This window comes from Pteropus alecto, unplaced genomic scaffold, assembly GCF_000325575.1.
Source record: "Pteropus alecto unplaced genomic scaffold, ASM32557v1 scaffold14, whole genome shotgun sequence".
In the NCBI taxonomy this organism is placed as follows: Eukaryota; Metazoa; Chordata; class Mammalia; order Chiroptera; family Pteropodidae; genus Pteropus; species Pteropus alecto.
Genome location: NW_006436810.1, coordinates 9883700 through 9901126, shown reverse-complemented (window position 1 = coordinate 9901126; position 17427 = coordinate 9883700). Strand labels below are relative to the sequence as shown.

Below are 17427 nucleotides of genomic sequence, written 5' to 3'. Positions count from 1 at the left end.
AGTGGTTAGCACGTCTGCTTTATATGCAGAAAGTCCTGGGTTCACACCCCAGTGAAGCCACAGTCCATGGCCTACGGCCATGCCACGCCGAACAAACCTGATGTCTGTTCTCAGAAGCTAAGTAGGGTCAGGCCTGGTTAGTACTTGGATGGGAGACCATCTAGGGAGACCAGGTGCCATAGGCATAAATAATTAAAAAAATAATAATACAAGATGTGTAGTTGAATAATGTTTTATTGTCAATAGCATAAAAGAAATTGAGTATTGATCCTTCGGAGCGAGAAGAAAGTTGAACCTATTTACAAGGAAGGCCAGGGAGGAGACTGCCACAGAATCTTCAGTAAATGCTCTTTCGATAGTGAACTAATATGTGAATTTGCAACACAGATAACTTAATCAGGTCAACTTGAAAAATTGCTATTAATGTAAGTTACTGACTAGCTAGCTATCCACAGTAACTGAACCCGCAGACTGTCAAGGCGGCACTTCAGTAGCTCTAGGCATATTTCCTGAAGGCCTAAGTTCCTTCCCCTTCCCCTTTATCACATTAGACGGAGACAGTTTCTTTCCACACTCTTTTGTTTGGTCGGCTAAGGTGAGGGTCCCTGTGCATTTTAAGTCCCCGGTGGTCAGTTGAGTCAGTTAGAAGCCCCTGCCAGCGGTCCCTCACCAATCAGGTGACCAGGCGGGCATCGTATCGAAAGGGGAAGTGAACTTGTAACGAGATCTGAGCTTTGCTCTGAAGGGGCTGCACTCCAGCTACTCCTTGGGTCTGCAGTTCCTTATCCAACGTCCCCAAATCTCACAAAGTTCTGAAAACGAAGCTTGTTTGTAAGCTGGTAGCGTACGCATTTGTCAGCAAAACCTGACAGTTGTGGGCTACTTAGAGCCTTTAACCATTTTGCGTCAATATTGTACATTTGGTGGCAGAAATATTAAGGTATCAATTAATAGGCTGTTGTTTCAGACTGAATCCATCATATGAAGTTTGTGCAACATATTATCTTTCTAAAAACCCCCCAAATCAGATTTTTTTGTCCCACGGGGTTCAGCATGAGGCGCTGTGGACCTAGAGTGGCATGAACGTGTGCCCAAGTTTGGCTGGAGCCAGGAAAGTTTGTGGATCTCTCACATTTCTTTAGTATTTTAGGGATGTGAGAACGTCTGGAACATTCTGTGTCCCGGTGAAGGGAGGCAAAGTCCTGGGAATAAAATCCTCCAGATCCTCCTCATAGGAATTTCTTTTGTGAAAAACTGTATTCCTTCCCATAACCCGAGATAGTTTGACAAATAATGAATACATAATTCTCCTCTGAAGTGATTCCTTTTCATTCAAAGCATTGTCTTTTATGGGGTAGGACGGGGGAATAAAAGAAAAAGTGGGAAAAGAAGAGCCTATTAGCATGAAGGTTACATATGACAAATACCAGGAGGTTCCTCATCCAGCAGTATTGATAATTAATTTATCATATTTAGAAAGTGATTCTCTGGGTGCAGAGTTTACAGAGAAGTCGGGTGGGACTTAACTGGGCTCTGCCACTTAAGGAGAACAGAACTTGCCAAAGAAAATGATGTTTCGAGTTTTGTTGTGCCTGATGATGTAAATAAATGGGTGGTCGGCAGTGAATTCATCTTTGTGCTGTAGGATGCGTGATCCTGGCACCTCTATGGACTCCCCACCATCTTCGGTTATTTCTAAGCACACTCTGTGAATAACATTTGAGAGGGCCACTCCCTTGGTCTCTGACATCCCAGAGAAATCAGATGTATCCTCATTAAAGACATTTTTCAGCCCTAGGTTTTCCAGACTAGCCTTGGGATCGATCACCTTTTCCACCTTGAATTTTGGAATGGAGAGTTTGACTTTGGCATTGGCCATGGTGCTGGGATTGGTCCACTGTAAGAGCGTCTCTGAGTTGAGTTGTTTTTCAACCTGAAAGACAAAAAAAGGAGGAAATTATCATTATTTTTTTTATTCTTAAGTGTGAAAAACCCTGCTTGAACTAAAACAGAAAGTGTCATGGTTGAGCTCAGTTTCGAAGCAGTACAGAGGGACCATCAAAAATGGAATCAGTCTTGCAGTTTGGGGGTGCAACTAGTTTCTCTGATAAAAGGTCCACCCCCTAGCGTTGATTGATCCCTTCCTCCTCACCCCACAACGATGGTCCCTTTGCCCTGAAATTTATGAGGGCGTTTCTTTTAAGGTATAGAGTCGCTTTAGAGAAATAAATGCATGGATTATGATATTGCATAAGTCATAGTGAAATAAATATAAATTAGAAGAAGCGTTTTTATACATAATATTTCTGGAAAGCTTATTTTGATTTCTTTACTAGTACATCCAGATTATTCATGTACTAGGCATGGCACCAAACTTGATAACTCAAAGGTGAAATAAACTTTTTTTAAAATGAGAATTTGAATTATGATTATTCTTAAGGTATTTTGGCGGCCAAGACATTCATTTCAGTTGGTTATTTTTTAAAAAATAAGAAATAAAAAGATAAATATGCGAGGTATGGATGTGTTAATAACCTAGATGGAAGGAATCCTTTAATAATGTACACGTTTATCAGATCACCATGGCGTCCACTTTAAATATCTTACAATTTTATTCGTAAGTGTATTTTAAGTAAGTAAAGTGCAAGACAGCTGAGTAACAGCTAAGGGGAAAACGAGACCAAGGCATGAAGTGGCATCAAAGAAGAGAACAAAGAATGGAGACAGGACTTGCGACGACTGAGCCAAGCGTAAGGGCAACGGAAGTCGCGGGTCAGGTGGCGACCGAGTTAGATCGTCCCGTGGAAAGTCTGGATGTCACTGAGGCGTGACTGGAAATATAACAGGTGACTCCTAGGTGCCTAGAAGATTCCCTCCTTCTCTGGGGCCGAGGGCCAAGGGCGGAGGTCCAGGTGGAGGGAAGCTGGGAATCAGGGAGGGAGCGACCGAGGGAGAAGAGCCAGCCGTGGTGACAGGACTAGGCTGAGGGAGCACAGGGGAAGCGGAAAAGTCCTTCCCAAGTAGGTAAAAGCTCTCCTGTTTTTTAGTCTTGTGCCTCTACTAACCTGCGTAAAATATGAAGCATAATAAAATCTCACATATGTGTATATGCAGTAAAGGAACTTCTCAAAATCTATAGAATGTACAACACAGAGTGAGCCCTAACATAAACTGTGGGCTTTAGTGAATAATCAGGTATCACTATTGGCTCATCGATTATAACAGATGTGCCACGTTAATGCGAGATGCAATAATAGGTTAACTCTAGCCTAGAGTTAAGAGCACAGATTCCAACTTCCGGGCTCAAATTCGGATTCTACAAGCCACACTGACTAGTTAGTTATGTGGCGACCGTGGACCAGTTACCCACCCGTCTGTGCCTTAAACCCTGGGTGAACGAGCCCAGTAAGTTCCTAGCTCCTGGCCTCTTATGAGAATCAAAGGGGATAGTGCAAGTCCACGTAGGGACTTTACACTTCCTGGCCCCCCAAAAGTGCTGAACGAGCAAGGCCCAGAAAGAACCACGAAACCCTCGGAGGTGATCGCTAAGTGGCGTGAAAGGCGGGGCTGCGGCTCCTTCACACGGCCCTGTCCACACGTCTCTCGGCCGCCGCAGCAGGGACCTGCGTGTCGCACGCACGTCCCTCCTCACCTTCTCCAGGCCCGTGGTGTCGTCGTCCACATCTTTGGGCAGCAGGATGAGCATGCTGAGGTGCTTGTTTTGGAAGGGGAGCTCTATGATCTTGCAGCCGATGCTGTCGATGTGGCCCAGGCAGAACGTGGCCTCCAGGCTCATCATCTGCACTGGCTTGGTGTCCGTCTGTAAAAGCAGAAGGAGTCTGAACGGCCTGCCTTGCAAGGAACGCAAGTGTATACATAGATGTCTGTGTGTACACATATAAGCACTTCCCCATGAGAGATGGCATGTGTTTTTTATAGATACACACATACACATATACATACACACATAGCTACGCACACACCTACACACACACATATATACATCAATTTGTTCTTGTTATAGTTCCATGAAATATCTCAAAGATTCCTTCTCTCTCTTTTTTTTTTTTTGTAGTCTGTGTCCTCTTGCTAAACATTTGCATAGTTACATTACAGTTTTGTAAACATAAAAACAGATTATCTCATGCCAAGCATGCATGCCCGGAGTTTGCACAATCTCAACACTTTTAAATGTTCTTTCTATTTAACAGGGGAGAGAGTAAACTAATTAGGCCTTTATATTTTTAGGTTAATGACACATAAATGTGTGTGTGTGTTTGTGTGTGTGTGTGTGTATGTGTGTATCCACCTTTGTCAGGATAGGCACCATACTAAACTTTTAATAATATAACTTCATCTATTCAGTCTGGCCTTTAAAGGAGACACCTCAGACATGAGGAAAGGTTTAGGAAAGTCACTCAGAAAGTTCAGGGGCTGACAAAAGCAATTCGAAGGAAACGAAGGAAAAGTAAAAGCCTCCACATTTGAAAGGCAGATGTAGATACTTTTCCAAAGAGGAAATACGGATGGCTGATAGACATACGAGAAGATGCTGACCAGTCACTAATCATCAGAGAAATGCAAATTAAAACCACAATGAGATATCACCTCACACCTGTCAGAATGGCTGTCATCAATAAATCAAAAAACAACGAGAGTTTGAGAGGATGCGGAGAAAAAGGAACCCTTATACATTGTTGGTGGGATTGCAAATTGGTGCACCCGCTATGGAAAATAGTCTAGAGGTTTCTCAAAAAATTAAAAATGGATCTATCCTTTGACCCGGGAATTGTACTTCTGGATATTTATCCAAAGAAAACCAAAACAATAATTCGTAACGATCCATGCACCCCAATATTCATGGCAGGACAATTTACAATAGCCAAGATATGCAAGCAACCTAAATGCCCATCAATAGATGGTTGGATAAAGAAATTATGGTTCATATATACAATGGAATATTATTCCACCATTAAAAAAAAATGAAATCCCACCACTCACAATGATATAGATGGACCTAGAGGTTATTATGCTAAGTGAAATAAGTCAGACAGAGAAAGATGGATACCGCATGATTTCACTTATATGCAGAATCCAAGGAACAAAAAGAACAAACTAATCAAAAACAGACTCACAAATATAGTGGACAATTTGGTGATGGACAGAGGGGAGGGGGTTGGGGGACTGGGAGAATGGGGTGAAAGGTTAAAGAAGTACAAATTAGTAGTTGATAGATGGTTACAGGGATGGGGAGCACAGCATAGGGAATGCAGTCAGCATTAACATATTGGCCAGAGGAGAGAAGGAACAATTAGGGGGAACGTTTTATAAACTATATAAATGTCTAACCATTGTACTGTATACTTGAAACTAATAATAAAATAAAATTTAAAAAGGCAGATGCATCTCCACGCAGCTTTGAGTCGGGTTTCATTGCTCTGCTAGGTGAGATTCCGAGAAAGCAATGACATTTCAAAGCCATGTTTAAAACCCGGGACCTGTGTGTGAAAAATATAGAGTCTAAAGAGTCTCGCGTTCTGTGCCTGGCATCTGAGACACGCCCCCGTGTGCCCGGTCGGCTCGGCCCCTGGCAGGCAGCTTCGGGAAGACCACAGGAGCCTGGAAGCTGAGCTGAGGAAGAGGAAGTTAAGGAAGACCTGCCCCTAGGACGCGTGGATATTTTGAGTTGGTAAGCAGCTCTCTTAGTGGAGACCGTCTTCTCCCAGTGAAAATGCCCAGTGAACCTTGTATAGAGACCCGTGGTGGGGCCAGAGGCCACTCAGGTTTTGTCTGCTATTGACTGTTCATTCAAACTGACCCTTAGGGACTAGTTCATCCATCCATTTGCTGAGCCAGGACCTGGGCCAGGAATTACACAGAAACAGAGCTGAATAAGGCATCAGCCCTACCTTTAAAAAGCCCATTCACACTTGGGATGGTGGGTGAGAGGGGTGGGGGAGTGATGAAAACAAAACTTTATGGGTACAGAGAAAAAGCGACGAAAGCCAGTCCAGCCAACTCGGGTGTAAATCGTATTTCGAAGGTTTTTTCTTTCTGGGCTCTGGCATTAAGAAGGTGCCATTATAATGTGTTTTCGGCACTAACACAAGTGATGGATGCTAGGTAGTCGAGGTGCTGGGAGAAATCTGAAAACTAGCATCACTGCGTGGTAAATCAGCGACCTTTAGATATCGTGCTCAGGAAGCACAGGTTTGAGTCTGCATTCTTAGCACGAGTCAGATCTCATCAGATGAGACCATATCACGTCACCACATAAACTCCTGGGGTTGCCTAGGTCTTCTAACAAAATGGGCCGATTTTCCGGTTTCAGTGCTTTGTCTTCCTTTATAGAAGGAGTATTTTGCCTATTGACATGAATTCTTCCTGATGTGGGCTGTGGCATCATTGCTCACCTCAATGAGTATTAACGAAACTTCAGGTTTCTAACTCTTCCCCCTAATGCCACTCAGCGCGGCAGCTGAGTAAGCTCTACTTTCTCCTTCGCCGGCAACAGGAACCTCGCAGCATCTTATCAATTAAAATATCAGCACCCTCGACTTTACTAGGAACAGATGAGAAACGGACCGCAGAGGAGTCGATTAGCCTGAAACAAGATTCTCAAACGGCCCAGGCTTCGGGATGGTCCAACAGCCTCTGATGCTGGCGTTTGGTGTGTTCCTCTCCTTTGCCTTTCTCGCTAACGGCCCCAAAGAAGTGTAGCCATTTTCTAGTGGATGATTTGGCTTTACTCACTGGGCTCTAAGTTCTATAAGCTGTCACTCAGCTTAGAGCCTGAGAACATTCTGGAGAAGAGCCAGAGTCTCTGGATTATGGTTCTTTTTTCTACTAGGAAAGGCACATGACTCCTTGTGCCTTAACTTCCCTCACTGAAATGAATTCCTACTGTCCCTTTGTTCTGTAATTTTTTATATCTATAGTTGGGACCCTTTGACACGCTGCCCCACATACCTTGTTGACTCGGAAAGGGCATTCTTTGGTTTCTGATTCGGGAAATTTCTTCATCCACTTTCCAACAAAGTAGGCAGCGTTAACCACAAGGATTTTGGTCTGGTCACTTACACTGCTGTCAGATAAAATGTTCTCAAAGTGGCCTGCAAACAATTTTAAGAAACCACAAATTGCACAAGAGTTATTCCTCCGACCCACATCTGCTGTTCACAGGCCCGTCTACTCGCTGGGTATTTAACTTGTTCGAGCCATGCCAGGTGGGGTTCGATGGCTCAGACCACCCCGTTTCAGAAGGACTCCTTTGTCTCCTGGCTCATCACAACCAGACTTACCAAAGACACCTGGGGAGAAGAATGAAGGGGGGAAGGAGAGGGAATAAGAGAGAGGAGGCAAAAAGAAAAACAAGCCACCACTTTCGAATACCCACTCTGTGCCAGACCGCATGCTAGACATTCAAATACACAATATCATGTGTTTCTCCCCCATTTTACAGGGGAAGAAGCTGAGACTGGGTGCGAAGTCACGTGCCCACGACAATACACAAGCAAGGTTGGGTTCAGGATTGAAAGCCTAAGCTCTGGAATGAAAAGGCATCCTTCCTGCACACCTGGCCCTGTGCTCGGCATTTTCACACGTAGCAGCTCACTTTTCTCACAATGATGTAAGTCAAAGACCATCAACCCCATTCTATCGCTGAGGAAGCCGAGGTTCAGAGAAGCCAAGTAGCTTTCTTGTTCGTGCAGCCGGAAAGCAGGTCTGACACCAGGACGGCGCCTCTTCACCCCATAGCTCTCCACCTTTTCCCCAAGTTGCAGAGCTGCAGGCAGCCTGTTTGCATCAGGCTCACCTGGAACCACCTCCATGGGCTCGATCACGACTATAATAACTAGAGACCTCCAATCCCCGACAGCCAAACCAGTTCAATGGTGATAATCCCTTAATAAAATTGAGTCCGCACGCTGGAATAGCTAGGACGTTTTTTTGCAAAAGGTTTTCATTTACCTAATCTCTTGCATCTTCATACCACTGCTCAGGCACCCCTTCACAGGTCTATGACCTGGGGGTGAAGGGCCCTGCAGTGGTTTAACGCCCTGCTGCAATCACCTTAAAATTAATACATTTAATAAAAGGCCCTGCATTTTCGTTTTGCATTGAGACCTGCAAATTATGTCACCGCTCCTGCCAGTGCTCTGGGACGCATCGAATATGTCACAGTGTTATCGAAGGCACTCGAAGACCTGAGAGGTGGGGGAGCTGGTAAGTGACAGAGTTTCAGCTTAAATCTCAGGCTCCTGATTCCAAAATCAGGGGTCTTTTCACTGAACCGCCTTCTCCAGCAAAAACCTTACTTTCATGAAGATTTTAAAACGAAAGCCCCTTGGAGAGAAAAATACAATTATTTAAAAATTCTAAAAGCAAAACAATTGCACAGCGATGTGAAAAGGAGCTGTTATTTGCTCATAATTTTTTAAATTGTGTTGAACCTGGTCTTAATTCCACTGGCTTTTTTTCTTTACATACAAAGGCAAAGAACCTTCATTTCAATAACAAATATATATGTATGTTGTCACTGGTGTGTGCGCACATGTCTATGGCTGCCACATATTATCTTGGCTATCGTACATTATCGATTAGCATATGTTATCTAAGTTGATCCTCACAACAACCATGTGAAAATTAAATTAGATGACACACATTTCATTTTACAGTTCTGCAAATTGAAACTAACTTATTCCGTTAATATGTGGCTGCATCTGCATTTGAATCTGAGATCTTGAATGACTCCAAGGCCACGTTCTTTTCATGCCGTCACTCTGCAGTTACAGCGTGGACTCTGTCTGCCACCCCGAGTTATCATCGCAAGAGGGCCATTCATACAGGAAGTGCGTCTCCCTTGTCCCAGAACTATATTCCTCCTCTCTAGACTGTGGTGACCGCAACAGTGCCTGAAAAATCCATCACTGCAGTTCATTCTTTCACAGTTAGGTGCTAAGTCTCAAGGGGTCCCTCCCTGTATAAATATACAAATGTTCCTGGGAAGGGGGACATGGACACTGATTTGCACTCCAGCTCATCTTAGCTCCAATTCATTTCTAGCAAGGCGGACAACTCACAGAGGATTTTAATGGAGGGACAGGTCAAGTGCTTCCTAAGGGAAGCGCCGAGAAAGAGGCTCAGGTAGATGCTGCAGAAGAGATGAGCACAGGGCTGACTGGGGACGGGAAGTTGTAGGACTGAGGACAAGTTTCCACCCACTATGGTTTGTTTTGTTTTGTTTTTCTACATGTATATTTGATTGCCTAAGACTCTCTGTCCTTTTTAGCTTCATGCTTGTAGAATTTTTTTCAGCTAAAAGTCTCCTCCGGGATCATTTGTAAATATAAATATACAAATGTTCCTGGGAAGGGGGACATGGACACTGATTTGCACTCCAGCTCATCTTAGCTCCAATTCATTCCTAGCAAGGCAGACAACTCACAGAGAATTTTAATGGAGGGACAGGTCAAGTGCTTCCAAACCCTTCTCTTCCAGATCGAAAAACTGGACTCGTGACTTGCCCAAATCCATACTTTCTTAGAGGCACAGCTGAGGCTCCAGGAAGGTGTGGGGCAGCTCATGGGAGAGCAAGGCAAATAGATGAAAATGGAAGCACCAGGAATTTCCGCCAAGTGATGAGATGATGGAGGAAAGGCCCAGAAACCCAAGTTGTGGAAATGGCTTGATGGATAAGAATTTAGCTTTCGTAGTGAAAACATCCCAGGAATCCTCCAGGGATTCGATTTTAGGCTTAGCAGAAAGATTCATGAGTAGGCAAGGTTTGTCTACTTAGCAATTTATAGCAGAATAAGTAAAGATACTTGCCGTCCGTGAGATCCTTAACCGAGTTGTTGATCTGACCTTTCGTTTCTTCCAGCTTATCTTTGAAGTCGACGGTTTCCATCTCCTTTGCATAGGGTCTCTTCGTAGAGCCGATGAACTCCTGAAACACATCGAGATCATAAAATCACAAAGTACTTACAGACCATAGTCAAGCCATCGCACTGTACACGGTTCCGACAAAGGACTTTTAAGTGTCTGTTACTATGAATACACTTTCAAAATCTGCACCATTCTGCAAATTGAAACTTCATGTAGATATCAATGAATTTTCTTTGTAGTAAATGTTTCATTTCCTCAATTCTAAGACAATATCAATTATTAAATGCATCCATCAATTTAGTCTCAGCTTTGGGAAAAAAGAAACATAGCTAAATGTATACAGCAATTATAATGTGGATCCCAATTTCAGAAACATAAAAACGTAAATATATACATTTAGTGTCTTAGAATAGAAGAAATAATACAGAAGAGAGAGCTGTATGAGCAGAAGACTCTTATTTTCACTGAAATAAATAAATATTCTATAGACTCTTGCTACTCAACATGTTGTCCAAAGACCGAGAGCTTCCACGTCGCCCGGGACCGTGCTGGAAATGCAGCATCTCAGCACCATCCCCCAGACTGACTGACTCAGAATGTGTATTTCAGCTAGATTCCAGGGAGACTCATCTGCACATGAAGTTTGAAACGCAACGCTGTAGAAAACACAGCAGTGATTCTAATGCTTGTTAAAAATGCAAAACCCTAAGTCCCATCTCTACTGATATTGATTCAAGTGATCTGAGGCCAGGAGTTTGTACTTCTAATAAACAGCCAGGTTATTCTGCTAGTTGAAATCATTCTAAATGTTGAATAGAAGTTCAACCAAACTAAACACAGTTGATTAAATGTCCAAACATAGGCTCCTTGAATTTCTTCAGAGGAGCTATATGGCCTTAGCCAATTCGATTCTGTTCATTGCAACCCAACCTTGGGATTGAGTGTGGCTGATGACTGAGAGAGCCAGGGCTACCTAGGAGCATCAGAGCCCCAGCACGATGAGAGGCCTCCACTGTCCTCACCACCAGCAACAAAATGTATTAAGCATCTCCTTAAAGACCACCTGGAGAGCTTTTTAATTTTTTTCACGCTCAGGACCCAACTCACATGTTAACTTTTTTTAATTCCCCAGGTAATCGTTGGAAGAAAAATGGCTGTGTATATGTGACTTCAAGCAACAAGAATAAATTCACAACACCTAGCGACCACTGTCCTCAAAAGATCTCAACCAAGAAAACAAATAGCTACTACAAAAAGTAATAAAATGATGGTAAATATATATAATTGGTAGTTTACCTGTTAGATTTGAAAAGTTTGAAATTCTGATCATCTCACATAAATTGAATCAACATAGAGAATGAACTTCTATGTAGTCTAGGATGTTGGCTATATATTTCAAATACAGATTTTTTTAAATACTATGATATATTCCAGGATCAAATTTAAGGGTACCACAGTGTTCTTTATATGATTCCTTCAAAAAATGGCTGAAATTAAACACCCAGAGCTACCTTGTAGAGACACCCATGTGACCAGCCTAGTAAAACAAACAAAACCAATCCAGGACTCATAAAAACTGTTAATTCGTTCCGTTATTATTTTTCTTATTGATTTTGAGAAACATCAGGAGACCACCATGTGCATAAACAATGAGGCAGAGAACTTAAGATGTATGTCCTGTGGTTTAAGGAGAAAGAGGTCTAAACAATGAGCTGTCTTGCGTCTATAAAAGATACATTTATTAGAGATTCCATTTTCCTCTTCTCTGAGAGAAGAAGCTAAGAGGAAGGGTAGGATTTACGCATGTTTGAGAGGGAAAAGGGAACTCTGCAAGCTTCTCTCTCTATTTTTTTTAATTATTATTATTTCATGCCTACAGCACCTGGTCTTCCTAGGTGGTCTCCCATCCAAGTACTAACCAGGCCCTACCCTGCTTAGCTTCCAAGATCAGACATCGGGCTTGTTCAGGGTGGCATGGCCATAGACCATGGACTGTGCTCCACTGGGGCATGAACCCAGGACCTTCTGCGTGTAAAGCAGACGTGCTAACCGCTGCACTATGGAACCACGTCCAAGCTTCTCTATATTTTGAGCTAGAAGATGTGACTGCAGTTGTTTCCCTGTAGATTCAACCTCTCCATTAGGACTAATTTATTTTAAGTAGCCTCAAACCATAAATAAGCATCCTCGAAATGAGTTTCACTGAAAAAAAGAAAGTTGTGAGTCTAACCACGTGACAAGGCCGCTCCTGGGAAAAAAAGTTAAATCTTGCTAATTGCTTTAAACCACTTACTGTGGAAGGATTCAGAGATTTGTCTACGTAGAGCCGTTTGACTAGCTTCAGTGAGTAGAAGGAACTAAGTTTGTTGATATCCGACGTCACTGTTTGAAATCCAAAGGGCACATCTTTGACATTTTCAAAGTGAAGGACCTGTGAAGAGAAAAAATCCATGACCCATGAAGCATCGCCTCTTCCCACTACAGCAGACACAGGGTAACTGCCAACCTCCACCGGAGGTAGAGTGTTTCCCTGCTCCACATCCCAGAATGCACTGCTGACATTTCAGACTGTAATTCTTTGCTGCAGGGGGCCACCCTGGGTAGTATAAGATGCTTAGCAGTATCCCTGACCTACTACTAGGTGTTGGTAGCACCCCTTCCCTATTTGTGACAAACAAAAATATCTCCAGACATTACCAAATGTCCCCGAGGAGGAGGTGGGGTCAAAACTGTCCCCATTAAGAAACACCGTCATAAAGATATTCTTCTCTGGATTTAAGTATAGGGAAAATTTGCCCTTTCTTCAAATGAGGCCTCTGTTGCTCACAGAGAAGGCCTTCAAAACTTGCACAAGAGTGAAGCTGGGTCGTAATTTCTATCCAATCAGAGACAAGAAGAGAGAGGCAATCATCAGTCAGGTCTCAGATTCGAGGGGACAGGTGTCTCTTGCTAGAGTCTATCTCGTCCCTTAAGTTGCTCTAAAGAGTGCCAAATGGGCTGACGAGTTATTTACGGTGGGTAGGCAGCCCTGGGGGCGCTAATCCTCTAAGCCACTGAAAACTCAGATGCCATCTTCCAGAGGGCTATATCCTTTTGTTTTGTTCCTAACTTTTCTTTCGTTCCGTGTGATACCCTTCCCAGCATCTCCTCTGCTTCATGGTGCCACAAAACATGATGTCAGTATGAGGTGATTCTCTCCTCACTCCTAACTCATAACCATGCCCAGATGCCACACCTCAGGAAACGTCACTAAATGGGCACATTGCACCAATGAGTCATACGGCCTCAGTATGGCAGGGTCACATTGGCTGGTGAAGGTGGTGTATGACTCTATGCCTAGGGACAGGTTAAAGAACCTTACTACTGGGGGAACGATGCAAGAACTGAAGAGACCGTGATTGTTATTGGTGAGGAACAGACCCACCACCCGGAAGTTCTCTTCTCTGTCCCTCCTCTACTGGGAGATGAGAAATATGGAATGGGAGACAGGGTAGGGTTGGGGGTAGGGGAGTGGGTGAGCAGGACAGATGAGAAGATACAGCTCCTCTACCCACAACTAAAGGTTCTTTTCCAAGTCCGTTCAATTTCAAGGTTAAATTCTTCACATACTATGACCCAAATAACATTTCCTTGGTCGGATTTTCCAAGGATTTATGGGTATAAGATGTACCCATTCTAAATGCTATGAGCTCATAGAAAGAAAGATTCTGTTGAACCTAGAATGATCAACATAAGAATAATAATGGAATAGAATTAGAAGGATATTGACAGACTACCTAAAAGTAAATGGAGGGAGTGGGGTGGGGAAAATGGGTGAAGAGTGTAAAAAGGTACAAACTTTGAGTTATAAAATAAATAAGTCATGTAATATAGTTAATAATACTGTACTGTCTATTTGAAAGTTAAGAGAGTAGATCTTAAAAGTTCTCATCATAGGAAAAAAAATCTGTAACTATACACAGGTACGGCTGTTTACTACACTTATTGTGGAGATCATTTCGCAATATATATAAATATCAAATCATTATGTCATATACCTGAAACAAATATAATGCTGTATGTCAATTATACCTCAATTTAAAAAAATAACAAAGCATGATGCAATTGTTTAAATACATTTTGTGCTTAAGACAGGAATGTAGACTTATACTCTTTCTGTCTGAGTATTTGCAATGGAACATTTAATAAACACCATTGTGATTGATCCTTACAATACAACATGTAGAAAATGCTGGGTACCTAGCCAAAGGTTGCTCATTAGATGTGGTTACTGAGCACATCCCTGGGCTCTCCATCACAACACGGCGCCTACTCTCAACGTGGGTTGCAGGACAGATAAATGAGCTTTGACAATTGATTAAGAGAATGCTAGACATGGCACAACTCTTAATCCTGAGCAATGCTGACCACAGAGCCCCGTTCGTTCCTCCCTAGGCTCTGCCTATTATTCTAATGACTCTATTCCCACTCAAAGCAGAAACGAGGTATGGGCTTACCTGTCCAATTTCATTTGCTGTGTCACCTTTAGTGCCCACTTGAGCAAGTGACAGGGAGGTAGAGAGACAGATTGGCGAGAAGAGGACATTGCCCGCTGGCTCCTTTTCACACAGTTGTTTGAACAGGTCGACTGCAAAAGCGGAATTCGCCAGTTGCAGGGCATCCATTGTGGGTCTGGAACAAAGGACAAGGGGGAGGTTACTTCTAAAGCATCTTTCAAGTGTTATTCAACTGCATTCTGCCAACCCAATGGGAATTCTACTTAAACGAAATAATGGTCTTAGGTAGGAGAAAGGAAGGAATTTTCAGTAAGCACAATTTTAAGAGCCAGTGGTAAAGAAACTTCTGAGCAAATGCCATAACGTCTGAATGATCCAGCATACGAGGTCCTCTGTGAGTACAGCTCTGCCAGGAATCTCCAAATTCAGGCCTCCTTGGCCACAATGGCCATTGTCAGTAGCCCGGTGATCAGATCATGCCTCTTCCTCAGCAAGCGGTCAGAATAGTTGACAGCACTGGTCATAATCAGTTGGTTTTATCTATGCATATTGTTTTCATTAGGATTTAGGATAAGCCATATAAAATTGAAATTGTGTAGATCGAAAACAGTCAAATCACAGCAGTTTTGAGTGATTCAGTTTAATATTTAGTAAGGATTATGGGTTGAATTTGTATCCCCTAAAAAAAAATGTTGAAGTCCCTTCCCCTTGTGCCTATGAATGTGACCTTATTTGAAAATAAGGTCTTTGCAGATGTAATCAAGTTGAGGTCATTACGGTGGCCTTAATCCAATATGTCCGGTGTCCTTATCAGGAAAAACAGGAGAAAAGACACAGGGCAAACACACAGAGAGGGAAGATGATGTGAAGACACACAGGGAGAAGGCCATGTGACAACAGAGGCAGAGGTTGGAGTGATGCTTCTACAGGCCGAGTAATGCCGAGGATCACTGGTAGCACCAGAAGCTCAGAGAAAGGCCTGGAACAGAGTATTCCCTAGAGCTTGCAGAGAGAGCGTGGCCCTGCCGACACCTTGATTTCAGACTTCTGGCCTCCAGAACTGTTGGGAAATAAATTTCTACTGTTTTAAGTTACCTAATTTGTGGTACTTTATTACAGCACCCCTAGGAGACCAATACAGTAAGCCGTACCTTAGTGGGGGTACCTGGCACATAGCAATATTAAATAAAAAGAAGTTGGTATTGCTTTCGATGTTAGTATATTATCTACTGTATGGAAGACACTACAAAGTGTTATAAGGATCAACTAAGTCCCTCCTTCTCTGAGTCTGCAATCTCTCTGGACCGGTATGTAGAAAATGAGCAGACTGCAGGGCTGCCCATGCCATAGGAGCAATGTAACAAGTAATGTGGATTTAAAGGAAAGAGAGGGAAGGCAGCTTCATCTAAAAATACGGAGCCAGGGAAAGCAGAGAGAGCAGCCAGTGGGCCTCCAGTCTCGGCTGAGAACACTCTTTTGCTAATGCAGAGGCTTTCTTAGAAGTGTCTTTTGATGCCTGGCAGTCCCTAAGACCCTTTTGGTGGATCCATGAGATGAAAATTATTTTCATAACAATAGTTAGACATTATTTGCCTCTTCACTCTCAACCTCTCAAATATACAGTGGAGTTTTCCAGAGGCCATATGACGTGTCTTGTATTAAGCCAAATATTAAAGAGATTTGCAGAAATGAAAAACAATACTACTCTTCTCCCTACATTTTTTACTTTAGAAAAGTTATTTCTTTATAAAAATGTTAATATGTAATGGTAACATTAGTATTTTGATGAATTAGTAAATAAATATTTCAAACTTTTTCCAATTTTAATTTCTAATTTGGTAAATACCAATCGATATAATCAACAAGAAAGAAAGAAAGAGAGAGAGAGAGAAAGAAGGAAGGAAGGAGGAAGGGAGGGAGGGAGGGAGGGAGGGAGGGAGGAAGGAACGAACGAACGAACGAACGAACGAACGAAAGAAAGGAAACTAGTCCTTTGTGATCCTCAGTAATTTGGAGAGTATAAAGAGTCCAGAGATTAAAAAGCTTCAGAACTGCTGTCTTAACGAAAGGTCCACCTGTCTATCTAGTCCAGTAGTTATTGATGAAGTTGGAAAGCGTCTGCATAAATCGAGCAGTCAGGGCTTAGCCTTTTCTAGAAGCCAATCGGAGCTGCATGGACTCTCCAGGCTCTGCCCGATGCCAGGACGGCATGTTTCTAAGGAACACAGGTATCACCACCCCTCGGTGACCAGTGCATAGCTGAAGGCTTCAAGCTTTCCCAAAAAACAGTCAAACACTTTTCAGTCATGCACACAGACGTGGAAAGCAAACATGACATTGAAGTTCACATGCTTCCTTGTGTCAAAGTATCACCGCTCAAGACAGAGGGCTGCCTTCAGCCAGAACCCAAGGATCTGTTAGAGTCAGATGCATGAATAGGATCTTAATTTTGCACCTGCTACTTGAACAGAAATTCAATATGCAAAGACATGAGAATAAGATCAAGGAATGGGCCCCCGGCCTTTGAATATGTTTTTCAGAATTCTCCCTTTTAAGGGACATATGGCTTGTGTGTGGGATGAACTCATAAGGTTACACTATACCTTAGATTCTGTAAAAGGAAATTCATTAGCAAAATACAAAAATGTTCAGTTGACTCGTTCTTGCTCACTGATCATCTCCAGTGATTCCCTCCTTCACTCTGTGTCCATGATAAGCACAGCTAAGTGACCTCAAGTCAGCGTTCTCATTACAAACCTATTACAAGAGAACCTGAAGTCGGGACGGGCATCTCACATTTCTCTAAAGCCGACAACCTTATTCTCTCTCCTGGTGGGATCAGGGGCCACGAGATGACAGCACATTCTCAGTCGAAGGGTCCAGCAGTGGGGATGCAGAGGGCAATGAGATGGAAAAGGAAGCGTGCAGTGTCTTCACCAGCATGTCCGCCATGAGGAATTAAAAGAAACTCGACAAAGGCTTTGGGGAATCCATGTGACAGACTTTCAAGACAAGATGTCTGGCTTTCTTCAGCAGTAAACTT

At 42.9% G+C, this 17427-nt stretch overlaps 1 protein-coding gene and 1 pseudogene across 1 annotated transcript in view; both read right to left on the bottom strand.

The window, feature by feature from the left end:
- Positions 1 to 1177: 1177 nt before the first annotated feature.
- Positions 1178 to 17427, bottom strand: part of SERPINB5 (serpin family B member 5) — a 20596-nt gene continuing 4346 nt past the window's right edge. The window contains exons 2-7 of the mRNA XM_015590797.2: positions 14385 to 14559; positions 12182 to 12319; positions 9832 to 9949; positions 6970 to 7112; positions 3653 to 3820; positions 1178 to 1933 (exon numbers count right to left, since the gene is read on the bottom strand). Of these exons, the coding sequence (XP_015446283.1) occupies positions 1541 to 1933; positions 3653 to 3820; positions 6970 to 7112; positions 9832 to 9949; positions 12182 to 12319; positions 14385 to 14552 (1128 nt within the window). The 5' untranslated portion in view covers positions 14553 to 14559 and the 3' untranslated portion in view covers positions 1178 to 1540. The remainder of the gene's footprint in view (positions 1934 to 3652; positions 3821 to 6969; positions 7113 to 9831; positions 9950 to 12181; positions 12320 to 14384; positions 14560 to 17427) is intronic.
- LOC112481261 lies at positions 11759 to 11874 on the bottom strand (annotated as a pseudogene).